General features: G+C 37.7%; 3 protein-coding genes across 6 annotated transcripts in view; 1 reads left to right on the top strand and 2 right to left on the bottom strand.

Moving 5' to 3' along the window:
- LOC131677072 (RNA helicase aquarius) overlaps positions 1-18,946 on the top strand; it is a 323,960-nt gene that overhangs the window by 147,121 nt on the left and 157,893 nt on the right. The gene's annotated exons all lie outside the window — the stretch shown is intronic.
- Positions 1-18,946, bottom strand: part of LOC131677075 (probable G-protein coupled receptor Mth-like 5) — a 219,638-nt gene that overhangs the window by 144,929 nt on the left and 55,763 nt on the right. The gene's annotated exons all lie outside the window — the stretch shown is intronic.
- Positions 1-18,946, bottom strand: part of LOC131677073 (cadherin-87A-like) — a 41,864-nt gene that overhangs the window by 10,343 nt on the left and 12,575 nt on the right. Inside the window, exons 4-6 of the mRNA XM_058956637.1 lie at positions 4,790-5,334; positions 4,348-4,486; positions 3,882-4,036 (exon numbers count right to left, since the gene is read on the bottom strand). Of these exons, the coding sequence (XP_058812620.1) occupies positions 3,882-4,036; positions 4,348-4,486; positions 4,790-5,334 (839 nt within the window). The remainder of the gene's footprint in view (positions 1-3,881; positions 4,037-4,347; positions 4,487-4,789; positions 5,335-18,946) is intronic.

The raw sequence follows: 18,946 nt of genomic DNA, 5'->3' as shown, positions 1-18,946 counted from the left end.
ACCACCTTCAGGAAAATGGGTTTTCATAACGGGAAAGCAATGATGTTAAGTAGAACAAGAGTGTACTATACTTCATCCTGCTTTATGTGGATACCACACGAAACGAATTTCGAAGACACTCGTGCAGCGCGTTGAAGAAACACTTCAACTTTGGGAGATCATAGTCAATTCCTCGGGATCCACATAGAAAAAATAGATGGTCACTATACCATGAATCAGTGAAGTATCATAAACAGGTTGCCCGGGTGGTTCGGACACGAGAACGCGAAACCATCAAAGGTCCCACTCGATCCAGCCTACGATAAAAGGAGGGAACAGATCAATCAACAAATACGTCTTATCGTTCGCTGGTAGCTAGTTTTATATACGTCGCCTTAAACACCAGGCCGGATATCTCCATCGGAATTACGCTGCTGTGCCGGAAGGTCTCGAACCCGGCCGACCGTGATTGGACAGAAGCCAAACTCATGCTGAGGTACCTCAAGGGGACCCGGGGACTCCGCCTACACCTAGCTAAGGGGACCGAAGGTCTCGAGTGCTTCGTTGACGCTGACTGGGCCGGTAATGAGAGTGACTGTAAGTCGAACTCTAAACAGATCGTCAAAAACGGCGGCGAAGTAGTAAGCAGGGCTATTCAAGGATTTCAATAGTGAACTATTAAAATATAAATTTGACAACCATTTTTTATTGGTAATTACCTGAATCGATTGGTGGTCGAATCATGAAAATCCGTCATCAATTAACAGAACGCAAGCGAATTTTCATAATGTTTATACATTTTTTAGAAAACTTAAGCATCACAATGCGCCTATAGCTAATAAAAACAAAAAGAAATGTACAGTACATCATGCCCGGTGAGCTCAACACTCAAAAAATAATTAGAAATCTCCAATGACATACGTTTTAGTGGATTTTCATATAACATTCGTAAGAAAAAAAATTATACACAGTTTGATAGAATTGCGACACTTTCAAACTTTTTTCATACTCGACAGAAACCATGTATTGCCCAGTTTCTCTTTAGAATGTATTGTTTACATTCGCTAATAGTTGAGATCAGAGAAAACCAGCAGAAGCTGTTCTGGAAACGATTTTGTGTAACCACATGCAAAATCTTGTGTTATCGCATCACGCCTTGGGAAAACTGATGGATATACTTCATTCGATCAGCTCAAAGGTCCTCCAGGTTCCAGGGCAAGGACAAAGTTGCTATGGATGACAGTTTCAAGCGGAAAAAAACTGTCTAAATTCCTTTCGAAGTGTCTGATTTGGCATGTCATATGCACTTGTGGCAAACCAGTCCGAGGACAATCTGACAGCTCCCATATATTGAACTCATAAGCAAATTTTGTGGTGATTTGGTGATGTCATGGCGGTTCGAATGGAGCAAAATTTGAAAAAGACGCAACCCATATATTTTTTCCATATCTGTAAAAAATAAACAATTTAAGCATTTCTATCATCAAATTTATTTCGCTGTTCAAATTAGACGCTGTTCTCATTCCGCTATACTTAAACAGAAACACAGAATCCATTTTGAATTAAAAAAATCCAAAATAAAAAAAAATCGATTTTCGGAAATTCAAGAAGATGACTTTCAAAATCAAGCCACTTCTACTTATATTGGAATTCCCGAAAATCTTCCGGATCGAATCAACATTTCCCCAAGCATGAAATCCTCCGGTAGATGCCGTTCCGTTAGGTTTCTTTCAGACTAGAATAAATTGCCAGAGTAATTCTGAAGGGATCCATACCAAAACCATCGCAATCTCTACCGGACAGAATAATTGAAAGCGTCGAACAAAACTCTGGCAGGAGTCGAACAAATTTGTACATTCCTGGCAGCATTCTTGCTGAAAGCACTACCGGTTTGCTGCCAGAATTCTGATAAAAGCACACAAATTCCATTTAAAACTAATTTTGCTAAATAGGTACAAAATCCTACATATATTTATTTTTCCGATCAAAATACTAGAATTCTTGACGTTCTTAATGAACTTGAAACAAGGTGTCGTAGGTTCACGAATTGGTAAGCTTGGTGATGTGCTTTCATTGGCCAAAATGTTTTTCATTTATATTTCTCGAGAAAAAAGCATCAATGATTTACCAACTACAAACATCACACAACACGAAAACTAAAACATTATTAGGAAGGAGGTGAGCCGGTTGCAAAAAACAAAGACTTCTAGCCAAATTTATAATAAGATTTATGTAACATTGCTGACGGTTTCCAGTTAGGGATAAATTTATTCTCTAATAGTAGTTTTCTTTATCCACATTTTGGAATACGCTTTTTCTAAATGTTGCTCTAGCAGCATTGACGGCGTTCATAACACACGTAACGAAACACGCTTTTCTCTTGAAACTTTTTCGTTTCGTTGTTAGTGGTACTCGTACAGAGAAGGCATACTAACGCCACCATCAAAACGGTGGTATATATATGAAACAACTACTATCTGTCAAGTTGTCCCTGGGTTGTGGCAAACCCAAGAGGGTGAGTGTTTTGACGTTTCTTTGAAAAATGAGTGAAGCCAACATAAGCTGGCTTCCTGGCTCGGCTAGTTGCCAAAAATTACAGCGAACGCGCTTTAAGCAACGTTCATAGCGCTACGGGCCAATGTTGTTAACTCGACCTGACTCTAATCGAATGCAAACAAACTTCAGTTTGATGTGTTTAACTGGACTTCAGGTGATAAAAGCATTCGGATTTTGTGGGGAAGAAGCGATACAAGAATAAGCGGTATTTTCATATATTGTTATTAATTACTTGTTTTGAATCCAACTTTTAAACAGTGTTGTATAGTTCATATGAACGGACCTTGAACATTTGAAGCGTAGCTAGCGCTACTGACATTTAGTGGTAGCTTCAGGCAACGAATAGTTTTCACGGGGCTGGGCAAACCTAGTGATTTCTAAAACTGGGAGCCTCCAAAAATGGCCTTTGCCGCTTTTAAACAGCACGATCAAAAACAGTTATTTTGGCCCGATTAAGCGTCATGCCACTATTCCAAAAACTTTCAGGACTGGTATGTGGCTAATTTTGTTGGTTTTGTCTCGAAAACCATGATTCCACTAAACTGGTTTGAACTATGTCCGATCGAAACCTATTACCTCAAAAAGCGGCCATGTTTGAGATCGCGTTAGGGTAGCAAAACAAAAATGCTTTTCCGTTTTAGAAGATGGCTGATGAAGTATGTGTAAATTACTAGACAGATGGAGCAAGTGTTTTCACATATTTTAGTTAAAATTATTTGGCAGCAATTTATACCGAAATCTTTCTAGTTGGCATGTTGATTTGATAGTGGGAAAACGTTGTTGATGCTGGAAATTTGCGAAACATGATTTGCTAGAACTTGAGTTATTGAATATGGATGTTGGTTTGGGATTTCGGGGATTACATTTCTGGGCAAAGATTTGGCGAGAGTATACAAACCAAAAACTCATTTTCAAAACATCTAAACATTCTACACCGTACAAAACAGAGGGCGGCAGCACCACCACTAGTGTAATATCAGATTCCGACTGATGTGACGGTGCTAGGATACGTCCCACCGAATGTTTGTCCAGCTTGGCAAACAACTCTACGCGAAAATGAGATACAATTTTAATGAAAAACTCAATTAAAGCATCTCTCCCGGATCCAATCGTATTGCGGTGCGTGGACCAATACTGCACTGCGTCTGTGGACAGTTTGGCATGTTGCGGTATCACCCAACATCAAAGTGAATTCATACCGTTAGCAAACCAGGCGGTGCTCAAAATTTCTTCGACCGCCAAGAATTGTTCAAAATCATACTTCAGCGAGCTGTGGGTCCCAGTTTGATTCACAATTCGGAACAACCCTACGCACGATGCTAAAAGCTGCGACACAGATACGTTACCTCAGGAATTTCCACCGTTGCGTTGTACAGTGCCGGCATAATGAAAACGGGCCGATGCTGATTGATGCTTTGTATTTCGATCATTATAACGGCCGTATCGCTATGCGGACCGGACCCGAGGCCGTCGCGAGCTTCAATTTCAATCCGGTATTGTCCTGGAAATGGAGTAAAAAGGAAAGGCATTTCAGTGAGGCACATTACCGGGTTGATATGGTTTGACGAGGGTTTGCTGGCAGCACTAACAGCCGCAAGTATTTGGTTAATTTTGGCTTTTTCATTAATATGCTCATTACAAATTGTTTCATATAGCGTTCGATATGTGGAAGATTGGATTTTTTATTGTAAAGTCATTTGATTATTAGGACAAATTGCTTTTTAGGAATTTAAAGCGGCTAAAACAATAATTTTGAAATTGTAATCGAACATGTACCGCAACCAATATCATAGTGAAGCAATTAAAACCTACCATTCAAGCCGAGTAAGCTGACGCCCGGATACAGGATACCAGAGTTGGCATCTAGACGGAAAGTATTTTCAATATTGCTGCCAATGATGCTATATTTTACATCTCCTGCTGCGCCATCATCCGGATCGGTGGCACTGACCTGTTGACGAAAACAAACATTTATAATTGTTCCATTATGAATTGTTACCAGCGCCGTGAACTATCGCTAATTTTCCGGTGGGGAAGAAGGGCTTAACGGCACACGGTCGCCGTGCAAAAACAAGGCATAACATTCTCCATGTGTTATGATTTCTCACGATAGGGTAATTGAGTTGTTTTCCGCACCAAATTAGTCGGAAGCAACCGGTAAAATTTGACCTTCGGGAAACCCGAAATATTTCGGAAACTTTCCAATTTTCCAACAAACAATATGCCACCCTAATTGCGACTCAAAACAAATTACCTGCAAAATTGCTGCCGGAGGTTTGAGTGCCGCATTCTCCGCTACCGTTGCGTGATAAATTTTCTGCGAAAAGGTAGGCGCATTATCGTTCTCGTCCAGGATTTTAATGCTAACCGGTGCCGTTGTGGAGCGCCGAATCGCATCCGACGCCCGGTCGGCGGCAATTGCAGTGAGGCTAATTTCAGATTCTCGCTCACGATCCAGCGCGGTGCTGTTGCGAACCGAAATGACACCGGTATCCGGATCGATGACAAAGTGGACACTATGGTCGCCGACTAGTGTGTAGTATATCTCCCCGTACGGTCCCAGATCAGCATCCCGTGCCGTCACCGAGCCTACGACCGTTCCGACGGGGGCATTTTCCAGCACAGCCATCTGGTATTCCGGTTCCTCGAATATCGGATCGTTGTCGTTGGAGTTGGTGATGTCGACCGTTATCTCGGCCGTGGAGGATAGATGGGGTATGCCAGTGTCTACGACGGTGACGTTGAATCTTATCGTGGCAACTTGCTCGTAGTCGATGCGAGCCTTGCTGCGAATGAGTCCTGGAAAGATGGAAAATTTGGTAATAACTAAATTGTGGAACGTGGTTGTATCGAGCGTATTAGCATTAGAAATGTTTCAACGATTTTGTCGATTCGAAATCAATTTACCTATCTTATACTTAATTGCGTAGCTTCGTTATTTATACACGCCAATAGCAGCAAAGTTTGGTTGTCCCCCCACAGTGAGCAAGATGAATGTATCAAAAAACGAAGCGCGCCTTCTAAGGGTAAATACTACCGCGATAGCCTTTACGTAAACTCAAATAAGACCTACGTACACGATTTGGGACAGTTGTTAAAGGTGAAAATGGTTGCTCTTACGCTAGTGTTCCACATCCAACTACATCATACTAGAAATGTGGTACTGCCAACGTTCAATATGCTATTCGAGGCAGAACACTTTATAGTGATGAGCAATAAGCAACACGACGTTGGTCGTCAAACGGTGGGATAACAAAATTCTCACAAGTTTCCTATCTCATGCCTCCACGCGAGTCTAAGTCTATTGATGACATTTGGTCCTTAGACCGGGGACGACTGGGTGCTATCAGCCTTCTGCCGATAGTAGCAGAATGAGAGGGTGCGAACAGATCTAGCCGAGAAAACATTGCCGTAAAAATGAATAGTGGATCGGAAATTAGCCCCAATACGACTAATCTGACTAGTATCTATGATCACGGGTCAATACGTATTGAAAATTCGCCGCGTCTGTTTTTATGAACCTAATTTCAAGCTTCGTTATTGCAAACAAGCCCGTGCATTAGGTTAACAATCCTTTATATTTCCCTTCAGTGTTCGTTATTATCGCTCGTATACTTGTATTCCACAAACAATCCGATATGGAAAATAAGAAATACTTTCCTTGATTTATAACATCTCGCGCTATTTTTGCCTGTATAATGTGTTATCACACGGTAGTTTTCAAGCCAATAAATATATCGTTGAGAAGAAATAGCGAATTCTGTCCAAATACTGTTGCAATGAATAGTGATCCGGCCCATTACGCAGATAAGATTAACTTTTCTAGGCAATACTCCCACGGTCGGCTGTGTGGAGTTCAAATTGCTTTTGTTTAGGGAACATAGTATACTCTCGGTAGCCGGCTGCACAGAGTTAAAAAAAAACTAAACAAGATCTTCTCTTTTTCGAGTGACCGTGCACTCGAAGACTAACTAAACAACTACCTAATAAAATATGCTTTACAGGTCGCATCGTTTGCTTGGAGCGAATCCTAGACCTGATACCCTTCCAAACTACCAACTCCGGGGCGGCCGGCAATGATGGCTATCATGCTGTTGAGGTTTTAATATGGGTCGGATTGGTATGAATTCCTACTTACCATTTCCTAAGCAACTTTTATTGGATAATCAGCAGTCAAACATGATGAAGTCAGTGTGCAATCCGCCAAAACCATCGTCACAATGCAATGCAACGCATGAGCAATAAGCAACACGACGTCGAATACGGCAACATTAAAAGAAAGATCTCCGTATATATGGACAAAGATATGACTGAAAGTCGCCTACATGATTTGGCACCGAGTATTAAATGAATAAAATTATTAGAATAAATAATAAAATAAAATACCAAAGTAAATTAAATAAATAATAAAACTATAGAGTTCAGTTGGAGCTCCATCTTGATAGCTTTGCCCTAAATAGGCTCGACAATTTCGGTTATCCGTGATACTTTTGAAATATTTTTCGAAAAATGAATTTTTGTATAAAAGACGAACATATTTCGAAATAAAATAAAAAAAAACAGGTTGAGGTTTCTACGATTAATGCGTCAATTCTACTGCATCGATGTATTTCGTGCTCTGTGCGCATTATCTCAAGATATAATAAGCCTTGGGTTATGCAAGGGTCATCTTGCCAAACAGTTTTTAACCGAAACTGACTTCTCAAGCCAGCAACAATTCTTATGTCATTATCTAAAAATGAGAAAACAGCAAGCTGCATTGTACCGTTACTTTTACGGGTCCTTCTAATGCACGTATGGATTTTGTGTTATTAAAGTGAAAGTCTATGTGAAATTGTTTATTCTTGAAACCTGAAGTCTTTTTTCGGTGACATTGTGATATTCTTTACTTTCCAGTTAAATTGCCAACTTCTTATTCATCGCGGTATATTCGCTGACAATACTGCTTGCCATTGGCAATGTCGCAAAGGACGCAAAACTGAGACTTCGCCAAAGGTGGTAGAAGACTATGCTACAGCCCTGTCAATACATCATTTTGAAAATGAATTCTTCCCAGAATTTATCCAAAATGGTGTTCAAAAGAATAGTTTTATAAATTTATGAAGATTTGGAGTGAAATTAGTGTTGGTCACGTAAATTTGTTGCATTCGAAACGCCACAATTTACGGACCATTATAACTGAATTCATAGCAAATCTTAGGTACTAGTAGTACTAGTACAAACGAAAAATTATTTCTTACAGCAAATGCACCATCACTCAAACGAATGGACAAATAGAGATACCTTAGAAATCAATCGATAATGTATTTCCTTTCAGCGGATGGATCCCACGTTGCCCTATAATTCCACTCACTCAACCGAGTAAAAAGTGAAAACGAGCTTTTCAAAATAGGATTAAAATGGGACAACGTCAGCCCCAGCAATGTTGAAACTAATTTATATTCATAATATAAGCGATCCGAATAAAACACATGTCAATAGCAATGGCTAAATTAATCTGCAGTACAACGAGAATTATACCATCGCTGTGTTGTGATTCAATTTCGGAATTTTCCCGATTCGCAAACCAGCTAGCTTTCCCGTAAGTACCAGCATTAACACCCTCACCAGCTTTCGATGATTTTCATCATTTCACAGCTAATTCGCTTTATGGCTACCTCCACACATTTCCCAGGCTACAACACGCAGCATGGTTGTTAATGTAGAACACGCAAACATATCTGTTGAAATTGGGTGTCACTAACCGCCCTTCAACCGATTGCCAACATCTACTAGCCCCTGGAAGCCGGCTAGGTGGGATGGTCAAATGATTCGGAATTTAACATTGCTATCTGTGGCAGCAATTATAAATTGAACGCCCTTTGTAAACAGCATCATGGATGAAGCTCAAGGTATCGAGTTGAGTTTTAGGTCCTCGCGATCATCTTTATTAGCTAATTCATAAAGGTACAAACAAAAGGGTCATAATTATCATCAGATTCTATCGAAAAATTGTTAGCTACCAATATAAGTGAGCACTACTTGTGTGACACACATTCACCCCTGGTGTACCGACTAGAAATTGTAGTCATATCCTCGCTTGGTAAACCGTGACAAAGGCAGCCCGGTTATTCCACAATATACGTTGTCAAACCAGCAAGCTACCCTGTCAACGATCGGATTCGGCGGTTGTTGACAGTTAATACATAGCTGCATATATGTATGTATAATATATGCTCACGAGCCATGAACAATGCAATTGAAACAATTCTAGCATATTAACGCCGTTTACCGTACGTATCAGGCCCGGGTCACATGGATTACGATTGTGCAGAAACTGGAACTGATAGATAAAAGTATAGTTACAGGTAGGCATGGACCTGTTAGTATTATGTTCGAATCATAATGATTGCATGTCGGTCGCTGAATCGACAATAGGTAATAAAGGACAACAGTCTACCTTGTACAAACCGCCAAACGTCACGCTTTACTGCACTAATCAGGATTCCCCTGATATAATGATAGTGACATCAACTTTGACACCAATAATAATTATTGTATCTAGCGAGATGTGAAACCTATCACGCACAAATTGCGACAACATTACATAGTTTACGTGCATATGGAACTCTATATATTGTGCCTTGCAGGATAATCGCTCGATATGCGATTATATGAAAGCTCAATTGAGATAGGCGCGTGACAGCCGCCTATATAAATTAATAGGCAGCTTTTTCCTTGAAGCTTTCGAAAAGCACACAGCTGGTAGAAAAATAAAGCTCCACTGAAATCTGCTTGCGCGCAACTGCGGCTATATTTGATGCGCCTTTCAGACGCCCGCAATGTGAGATTTTATTATAAGCGCGACAATAAACATGGCGTTGAAATTATATGACAGTTGTCCATTTCTTGAGTGTTTTTTCAAAACGTCATATCTGCAATGAGTTACTCTCTTTGTTTACTTTCTCTTCTGTTAATAATTCGGTCACTTTAACATTTATCCCTCAGCTCTTTGCATAATATGCTAGCTAAAACCACCGTCTTTCGATCTGTACTGTAAAATAAGTGAAAAGTGTTATAGTGACGCCGTAAAAATCGAAAGAGAAAGTATAAACAGAGAGTAACTCATTGCAGATATGACGTTTTGAAAAAACGCTCAAGATTTGTAGTTTAAAACGTGTGTTAAATTGATGATCGATTGTTTAAATATAGCATTTAAGGCTGTTACATATTTGGTTTTCTAGTACTATCATATATAACCCACAATCAAACTCAGCTGTCCAAATATGGTAATTTGATGGAAGATGATATATCATACTGATTAAGATACGAAGGTGAAACTTAAATTAATTCAGTTCCATGTAAAACTTCTACGTAAGAAGATCCATACCTACATTCAGGGATGCCAAAGGTACCAGTAAACTACATTTTTTTCGGTATATTTACATTTGCACAAGCCGTACAGCCCGCTACAGTGACACATCACTACAGTTCTTGCCAGAACGGTAGCCAAACCGAGTACATTTTCCCGTAGAGCAGAAGAATACATTTTTGTTTTGCTGCTGTACTCCGACTGCTCGGTGAGAGTGTGGCGTAGTAATGTTTGTTCTCTCGCTTTGTACATTTTTCTCTGCGTAGTCAAAGGGAGAGGCTCGCACACGAAAGCGTTGATGCCGGTCGTGGCGTAAACGAACAGCATTCATAGACGTCGTTTTTGATTGAAAATATTGATTAGATTAAGAATATTAAAAAATGTAAAATAAGGAATGAGAAGCTGTACCGCTCGCGTCTGGTGGCTGTACTGGGGGGCAGTATTTTTTTGTCGTGTTACTGCTTTGCTTACAGACTTCCGCACAGCGCTGGGCGTCCTGCAATGGCGAAAGACAGCAGCGTCGAAAGAGAAATGAGAATGTAGGCAGAAAAATTACAGCCGCAGAAAAGGTAGGCATTTTGCATCCTTGCCTACATTTCTTCCTGATTTACAAGCATATTAAGGTTGCACAGAGAATGCGCAAAATTCGCAAACGAAAAAAGCAGTTTTTTTCCACACCGTATGTCAGATCTTCATAAAAATCAATCAGCAGTACTGTAACAACATTCTACATACGCTGATTGATTTTTATGAAGATCTGACATACGGTGTGGAAAAAAACTGCTTTTTTCGTTTGCGAATTTTGCGCTTTCTCTGTGCAACCTTAATAATGTCTCACTCTCAACGACACATGATTACACAGTTAACCCTCAAATAGGCAAGCGATCTCAGAGGCCCGGCTAGTTACGCTAGCTAGTTTTCGGGCTTTCGATTCTCTCAGTGATAAAACGACAAAAAAGAGGCTCTTGATTTCATTAGGTCTTAGGAGCGATAGCGATGTTTCTTGAAGTCACAATTTAAGCTTGCCTTTTTGAGGGTTAAGATAAACGTAAATAAAATCTTCTATCCACCTACAAGACGAAGAATGCCCACTACAAACAAATCCAATTTACTCGAATCGAATGGCATTCTGAACAAGCTGATAATGAACTAGTACCTTTCAAAGGAAGCGATTTACTAATGCCAGTAAAGCGCGGGAGATTGGCCGAAAAATCAAAAGATCTCAATATTAAAAATATTCCTCGCGGCCCAGCTCTATCCATTCTTCGAAGGAGGCATGACACCCAAGGCCTAACGAATTGACAACCAGCTGGTCCCACATTTAACCCAACCTAGTTTAAACAAACCTGGAAGAAAAATCATATTTATATTACCAACCAACTAGCAAGATGAATCAATAAAAATGTACCACAGGGGTCTAGAAGGTAAATTTTGAGATTTGGCCAAAACTAAACAGCTTAGCTTTATGATAAGTTTAGGAAAGTTGTTGTACTTTGACCTTTTCGTTTATTCAGAAGCTAGATAACAGATTCGTTTCAAAATGAAGGCACAGATAACAGATATATAAGCTAAAACAAACTTTCCCGAAAAACCTGTGTAAACATTTAAATGAAAATACGTTGAAAATCACCATCGCATACAGGTTCGCATACGCGAATCACCATTGTATCCAAGCTTGCACACAAGTTCCGTATAGCGATTGCTGGCCGATCGAAGCGCCCACCAGTGGCAAGTTGCTACTCGCTGTTGTCATTTCAAAGCGACAGTTTTATTTCTTACACAAGTTGAAAACTTTACTTGTATGTCAGTTCTCAGTGATGAAGGTTATTTAATAATGTGTTTTTATACACCAACTAGTAAACTTTTTTCGTTTCAAACTTATAAGAATATAAAATATATTACTTTTTCAAATTTCATGATTCTCTATTAGGGTTCTTGACATTTAAGGGGGTCCTCTTATATAATTGTGACGAAAAGTACCTAATGCTTAATAATTTTTTTCAGGCAGTAAAATGACTTAGACATGTGCACTATTCCGCAAAATGGTTATAAGGGTTTCATCTATAAAATAAAAATTTTCGAGTGTAAGGTGTCAAAAATGGCGACCAAAATGGTGGCTTTCTTGGAACAAGATTTTTCGAATCTGCGGACATTCTCGCTTTTGAACCATTCAATCAATCAACTTCGGGTTTTGCCCGCCTAGTATACATCACCAAAGATGGCAAAATTCGATGTTTTTTATATCTAGCGATATTAAATCAAAAATTTGTTTCAAAATAGCAAAAAGTAAATATATGACTTCCTAACAAATGAAGCAAGTGGATCAGTATATTGAGACAAAAAACAACTCCTTCAAAATATCTGAAAGTATTTCTAAAGTCATATTAACGAAACATCAAAACTTCAAGTTTTTCAAGAAATATTAAGGAACACTAATTTTTTTTTTGGTTAATTTCTTGTAAAATTTTGTTGAAAGAACAAGACATACAGTTCCAGTGTCTTCCACAAAGATTTGTTTTAATTTAATTTTCTTCAATTTTCCGAACGGCTGTGAACCAAAAAGTAATGAAATTATAGCGTTAAACGGAAGGGCTCCAGCAAACGAGAAGGAAAGTGTAAATCACTAAAACACTGCTTAGGACCGATTCCAGCAGGTCGTGATTCCGCTTGTGATATTAAGTAGTTTGCGGCTCACATGTGGGGACGGAGATTTCCTGATCGCGTGGAAACGAGTGTTTATATGTTCACACTTTAGAACACTTTTATAGAGTTATAAGTGGGGGGTGGGCGTAGCGTAGTTGGTAAATCGATTGCCTTGTACGCAGCGCACCTGGGCTCGATTCCCGACCCCGCACATAGGGTTAGAAATTTTTCATAAGAGATTTTTCTAGCCCGAAGAGGCGAATGACCTTAAGGTTAAAACCTCTATAATCGAAAAAAAATAGAGTTATAAGTGCTAAAACGTTCACTTTATCGCCGAGGCCGTTTCATGTTAGCACGGTCGCGAAAGATTTCAATCTTTCGTTGTGCTGTGCTAGTGTGTACATACACACTTCGCGTGGATACATTCGCTAAAACCGCTAGTCTTATGTATAATTTTGAGTGTACAATTCAAAATTCTAGAAGTAAGCTAATTCCCCCATAGCACTAGTTACCGGCAATGTCTAGTATAGACGAGTGTTATTTTTTTTGGATAAGGTTCAACTGAAGACATAGGCTGCTTCCGACCGTCGGTATAATCACACTTTAGACCGCGTTTATAAATTCGTAATGGCTTAAACATTCACTTAAATTTTTCCGTTATACAGGTATACCTCGATTTAACATACATTTTCCGTTCAAAACATGTAGGTTAAATCGAATTTTATGTTAAATCGAAACATAAAAGAAATTATTGTTTCGAACAGAATTATTATTTTGTTCATCGCTCGAAATATTTGCGAGGATATTACTGATTGAATCCACCTAACAGTGACATAGAACCCATATATTCATAACTAAACAAATAAATTTCTCTTCCAAACAAAAAAAATATTAATCTTAACCCTCGCAAACGTCAATTCTAACAGATATTCGTATCCAAAAGTTTGTTGTTATTATTTAAAATTTTCTTAGAATTAAGGATAATTTATAGGAATGAATAGTGTTATTAGCAGTAATATTTTCATCAGTTTCCTTCTAACATCAGCAAATTTAGATTGAACTATTTTGTGCGCGTTTTAGTAAGTTAAGGAATTTCGATTTCGTCTCGTCTGTATCATGTCAGACTAACTTGATTCAAAAGGAAAACACTATTTGAGTTCACGAGTAAACGAGTCAGAAATGAAATCTCGCACTGCTGAAAAAACAACGATATCGAACGATGGTAGCGCTATATTTCGCTTTAAGAAAAAAGTAAGATTAGAACTTTTTGTGCACAAAGGACACGAAACATCAGTTTAGAAGTCGTAGAATTCACGTCAACTCGTCAGAATCAATAAGGCATTTTCGTTACAATTTAATGAAATATTTAAAAAAAATCTGTTTAACACACACCCTTATAATACAGCAAGGAGGTAGAATTTAATAGAATGTTGAAATAACTGTTACACACTTAATTTTTTCTCCGGAGTCTCAGCTTTTGTCGAAACCTCAGCAGCTGAGATCTCAGCCAACATATTTTTTTGTTGAAATCTTAGTGAAAGTGACATTTGACAGGTGAGACTCGGAAAATATTTCGCTGAAAATCTGTAAACAGGTGTCATGTTGCTGAGATATCAGTTTGCAAATTTGCTGACAACACCGCTCTAGAGACCGCGTAGCATTTGATGGCTGAAGCCAAAAATTGGTCCACTGCCCTCCAGCGGCAAAAACGGTAGTCTTCTTTTCATTTTTTGGATGTATCAACTAGATTTCTATTTAAACATGAAGATTTATTATTGTAAATAATATAACTCCTGGGGGCCTAGTGCCTAGAGACTTGAATCGCACGCAAATGCCAGTACATTTTTTGAACCCCTATCTCTTCTCCATTTGTTGAGTACACAGTATTACATGCAGAATCTAATCACAACTTGTGTCGGACTAACATCGCTTCTGTGTCCTTCCTCTATCTACATTAAGTCATGACCGACTCCTGGTGGGCTCGCAATGTTTGTTTAACAATACTGATAAATAAACACCTTGAGCTTACCAGGAGTTGTACAATGAAGGATGACTTGTGTCTTTCATTGTTATCGTCTATTGATTTGCTGTGCAACTCCATGAGGTGTCGATCCACAACGGCGTTTTTTCTGCAAAGCTCGAGTTGGTACGTCCATAACTCCACCATCGAGAAACTATCATGATCTTATTACAAATCCCGAATAGTTTCGTAATCACCGCTATAGCCCCAATACCTATTAGTGAGACTCACCGAGTGTCAATGTCACGTCACCGCCCTATTTCTTCGATTACTCATATCTTTCCAATTATCTATTTTTAGCTTACACGTAAAAACTAATACAAAATTTTATCAGAAACTAACTTGTGCACGAAAATTATCCGTTTATTCACCTTGTTGTGAGTAACAAAATAAGAAAGTTTTTGGAACTTAAACATAATTTATTGATCTAGCTAAAAACGAAGATAAATTATGTTGCTTAAGCATTAGAAACGATGCACATATTCCCTCACTGAAGCGGATCATACAATAAAATTAGTATTGATTCTTAACATTTCGCTTTAGTAACATTGATAATGCAAAAAAATTAAAAAAATTTAAAATGTATGTTAAATCGAGGTAAAAATTATGTTAAATCGAAGTACGTTAAATCGAGGGTATGTTAAATCGTGAGTATGTTAAATCGAGGTATACCTGTATAGCGGCGTTTTTAGATTTACGAGATGGCGAGTGTAGGTTTGCGTGGATGATTGCAATAACATAACAACACACAATAACAACATTTCGTTTGTGACACGGGTTGTATTATCGCTCCGGGATTGAGCGTTTGTATTTTATTGGGTCTGATCACATAAACGTGTGTGTGTGGCGTGTATGTAATTTCGCATGTATAAATTCGTTTGACTAATCATATAACCACATGCAAATACATGTGAGCTTTTGAATGTTCACACGAGCTTCCATTTTGAGTGTACAGTTAATATCTAGTTGGAAGTTAATTCCATCTGTATTACTTGAGTATCCAGTCAAGGCACCATGAGACTTCTAGTGTATATGACATTGTTTTTTTCAAGACGTGTGGATCTACGCTGCTAACATCAAAGATAGGGCTTCCGGTCGTGATCGCGTGGGATCACCGGGTTTATAAATTCGTAGTTATTAATATATTAACTAACATCTTTGAGCGCGTTGGCGTTTGTCAGTCTCGAAACGGATTTCATTTCTCGTACTTTGAGATGAATCTTTTAATGTATTCTGATCTGGTACATAGTTTAAAATCGTGAAGGCGTGCTGCAATTTTGTTACCATCCATATACATAAGGATCTTGGTTTTAACGTTGCCATATTCGACGCCATGTTGCATATTGTTTTTAACAATGAAGTTTTCTGCCTGGGCTAAACTTGTAAACGTTATCAATACACAGTTTCTAACGTGGTGTGACTGAATGTAGGTCACTTCCTCCAGATTAAGCTCCATTTTCACTTTTAATAAAGGTCTAAGACGAGTTTGCATGAAGTCAACCGGAATCGTGTTTTCCCCCGGGTCGTGATAGCCAGCTCAAAGTAGGCAAACAATATTTTTTGTTGCGAGCTCTGTAGGCGGGGCTATTTGAGCAACACACTCAATTCAGTTCAGTAATTACCGCACAGCCGAAGTCGGTTGAACTTTTCCACAATAATTTATCGTTTTTCAGCGATACATTTTCAGGGTTTCAGCAAAACCAACGTCAGTTGTACTGAGGGTGCAACAGTCTTTACCACAGATTGCTCGGCTGTGAAAAAAAATAGTTACAAAAAACGAAAACTGAGATTTGGCAAAACAAGATTAAGTGTATAAATATCGACTCGGGAAGTCGAGATTTATGGTCTAGCAACCGATTGGAGTTTGACGATGTGGGATCTGCTGGGTTGCTGTTTTCGGGACCCCTTATTTCGGCATATAATAACATTGGTTTGCAAGCGTTTGCATTCAGTATTAATCTCGGAGGATGGAAAGAAATTATACCCCTGCAGTGTTCTTATTGTACGGAAAATCTGCATGAAATTACGACAGGTTTTCCGTGTAAAGGACATGATCCACAGTGGCACGACATAGAATAAAAGGTGGACTAAAGTTAAAACCCTGCCAAATCAGTTCAAATAGGTCTGTTTTATGTAATTTTGCTACGTTAAATTCGTTTTTGATATCAAAACATTAAAAACAAACATATGCTATTCAGTAGGGTGTCACAAAATATCTACTTTATCGAAACTGTTATTAAAATTTTTGTATAATAATTAATCCTGTTTGATATAAACACTTATCAAAATAAAACCTTCATTACACATTAGGGTGTCTCAAAAATAATTATACTGTTGTGTAAATTCATAATTTTTTTAAAGAAGTTTTTCTGCCCTGATTTCCTTTTCTGGTTACAAAATAGAGTAGAAATTAAATATACTACTTATTAGGATGGCTCAAAAGTAAGTAATTATCTGTGCGAGAGTAATGATTTTTTCAGTAGTAAATATGGTAAGCTGAAGTTATTTTCAATGTTGAAACGAATTGATTTACATCTTATTTTGGTGCATCAGAAATGATTATATAGTTTTTACTGATTAAATAAGATGTGTTCGAATAATTTGGATCGGTAAATTCATTATTATTAATTCATTTTCTTTACTTTTGCAAACAAAACTTGAACGTCTTCGTAGAATGTTGTAAATTCACTAATCAACAGGATGGTTAACGAAATATTTTTTTTCGCATTCTATCTTACATAAAAAAATACAATTAAACCCATTTTTCGCGTATAAGGTTCATTTGAAAATGGTCTTAATTTATTTGGGTTATATCGCTTACCCTTAAGAAAAATCAGTACTATACAAATTCTGATCAAAATTTATCAAAAGACTGGAACTCAGCTATGTTCACTCATTTGACAGTTACCTTGCAAGTTGTCAAGAAATAGTTCTAGAAACATTTATTGACATTTTTGAATAGGCTGAAAATATTTACTGAATTTTAAACATTCTGACCTTTACCATCTAAGAAATTACTCTTTTTACTCGGCTCTCTTTTTGATCACTAGTAAAACCCTCGTAGATCAAGCTTTCAATGCTATTTGAAAGTTGTACATGAATCCGTGTCACTATTTTAGCTATAAAGTGATTATTCAAATTTAATGCCAGTAATAACCGTGCGTCTCCATTCACAATTACTTTTAAATTTTAATTACTTATCGCAAGTTTTCGCAAAACTAGCATAGACTCATTTTAAAGTGATTAAAAGCTTTCGAATGAGTATAGTGTGATCGCGGGCATTCACGGACGTCGTTGTTGTAATTGCTTTAGAAGTTCGAATTCAATAAAACTTCGTGGCAACCAGGTATTTAAACATTAGCTAAATGAGCTAGTAATCTATTTTTGGTGATTTCACGATATAATTTAATCACATGGATAATTTTGGTGAAGTAATGCAATGCATTAAATTAGCCATTTTTTCGAAATCGAAAAATGAAAATAACCGGATGTAGTTCCTATGGTCAAATTATGCAAAAAACTTTGAGTTATGCCCTTCAAAAAGCTGTCAAAAATTCATTTTACGTCTAAATCACCTAAAATATAGCAAAAATATCTCTGATGCGAGAAAAATATTAGCGAGAATATCGCGTATCCTTCATATATGGACTATATTCATTAAGAAAATTGCATTTTTGACTGCAAATAATGTTAGTTTCAAAAATATGTTAAAAGTTGTTTGGAAAGCTGGATAGATTCTCCATGATTCAAATACACCGAAAATACTCTTTTTCGTGTTTAAAACAATAAACATGTGATTGTTGATAGTTGACGATGGGGAAATGCGAATAACTTATAAAAAGGGCATAATATCACGAATTATTTGTTTTCGTTAAACAAAGCTTCCAAATATCATAGTTTCTCCTTAATGCAACTACAATTAAAATGTTTCCTTATTTTTTACGTTTTTGTTGACAAAAGAAAAAAAAGAAAAAAAATATGTGTTTTTGTTAATCATTTAAATTCTAGTTTTTGTGAAAAATGTTTTTTCAGTGAACTTTTTTTTCATGCAGAATTATTTATTTCCTGTAACACTTTCTCGGATAGTTTTGCTCTATAGAATATGGTAATCGAACTTTTTTTTGTAGAAAATGCTGCATGAAACAACTTCTAAGTACTTTAACATAATTCTTGAGTTAAAATGATCTCATTGACTGTGAAAAAATGGCGGTGAAGCGAGTAAAGTTTCATCGAAATCGAAGAGTGTCGGTCACGATTTTAAAGCTTTTCGGACGGATCTTCGTGGAATTCCTCTTAAGTCTTATCTCTCGTCTAAAAACCTAACGAAAAACAGCTTCCTTTTCGGGAGCGGTCATGACTTAGTTGATAAATCGATTATCTTGTACGCAGCTCATCTG

This window comes from Topomyia yanbarensis, chromosome 1, assembly GCF_030247195.1.
Source record: "Topomyia yanbarensis strain Yona2022 chromosome 1, ASM3024719v1, whole genome shotgun sequence".
Lineage (NCBI taxonomy): Eukaryota > Metazoa > Arthropoda > Insecta > Diptera > Culicidae > Topomyia > Topomyia yanbarensis.
Note: the sequence above shows the minus strand (reverse complement) of the source record. Positions and strands in the feature narration are given on the sequence as shown.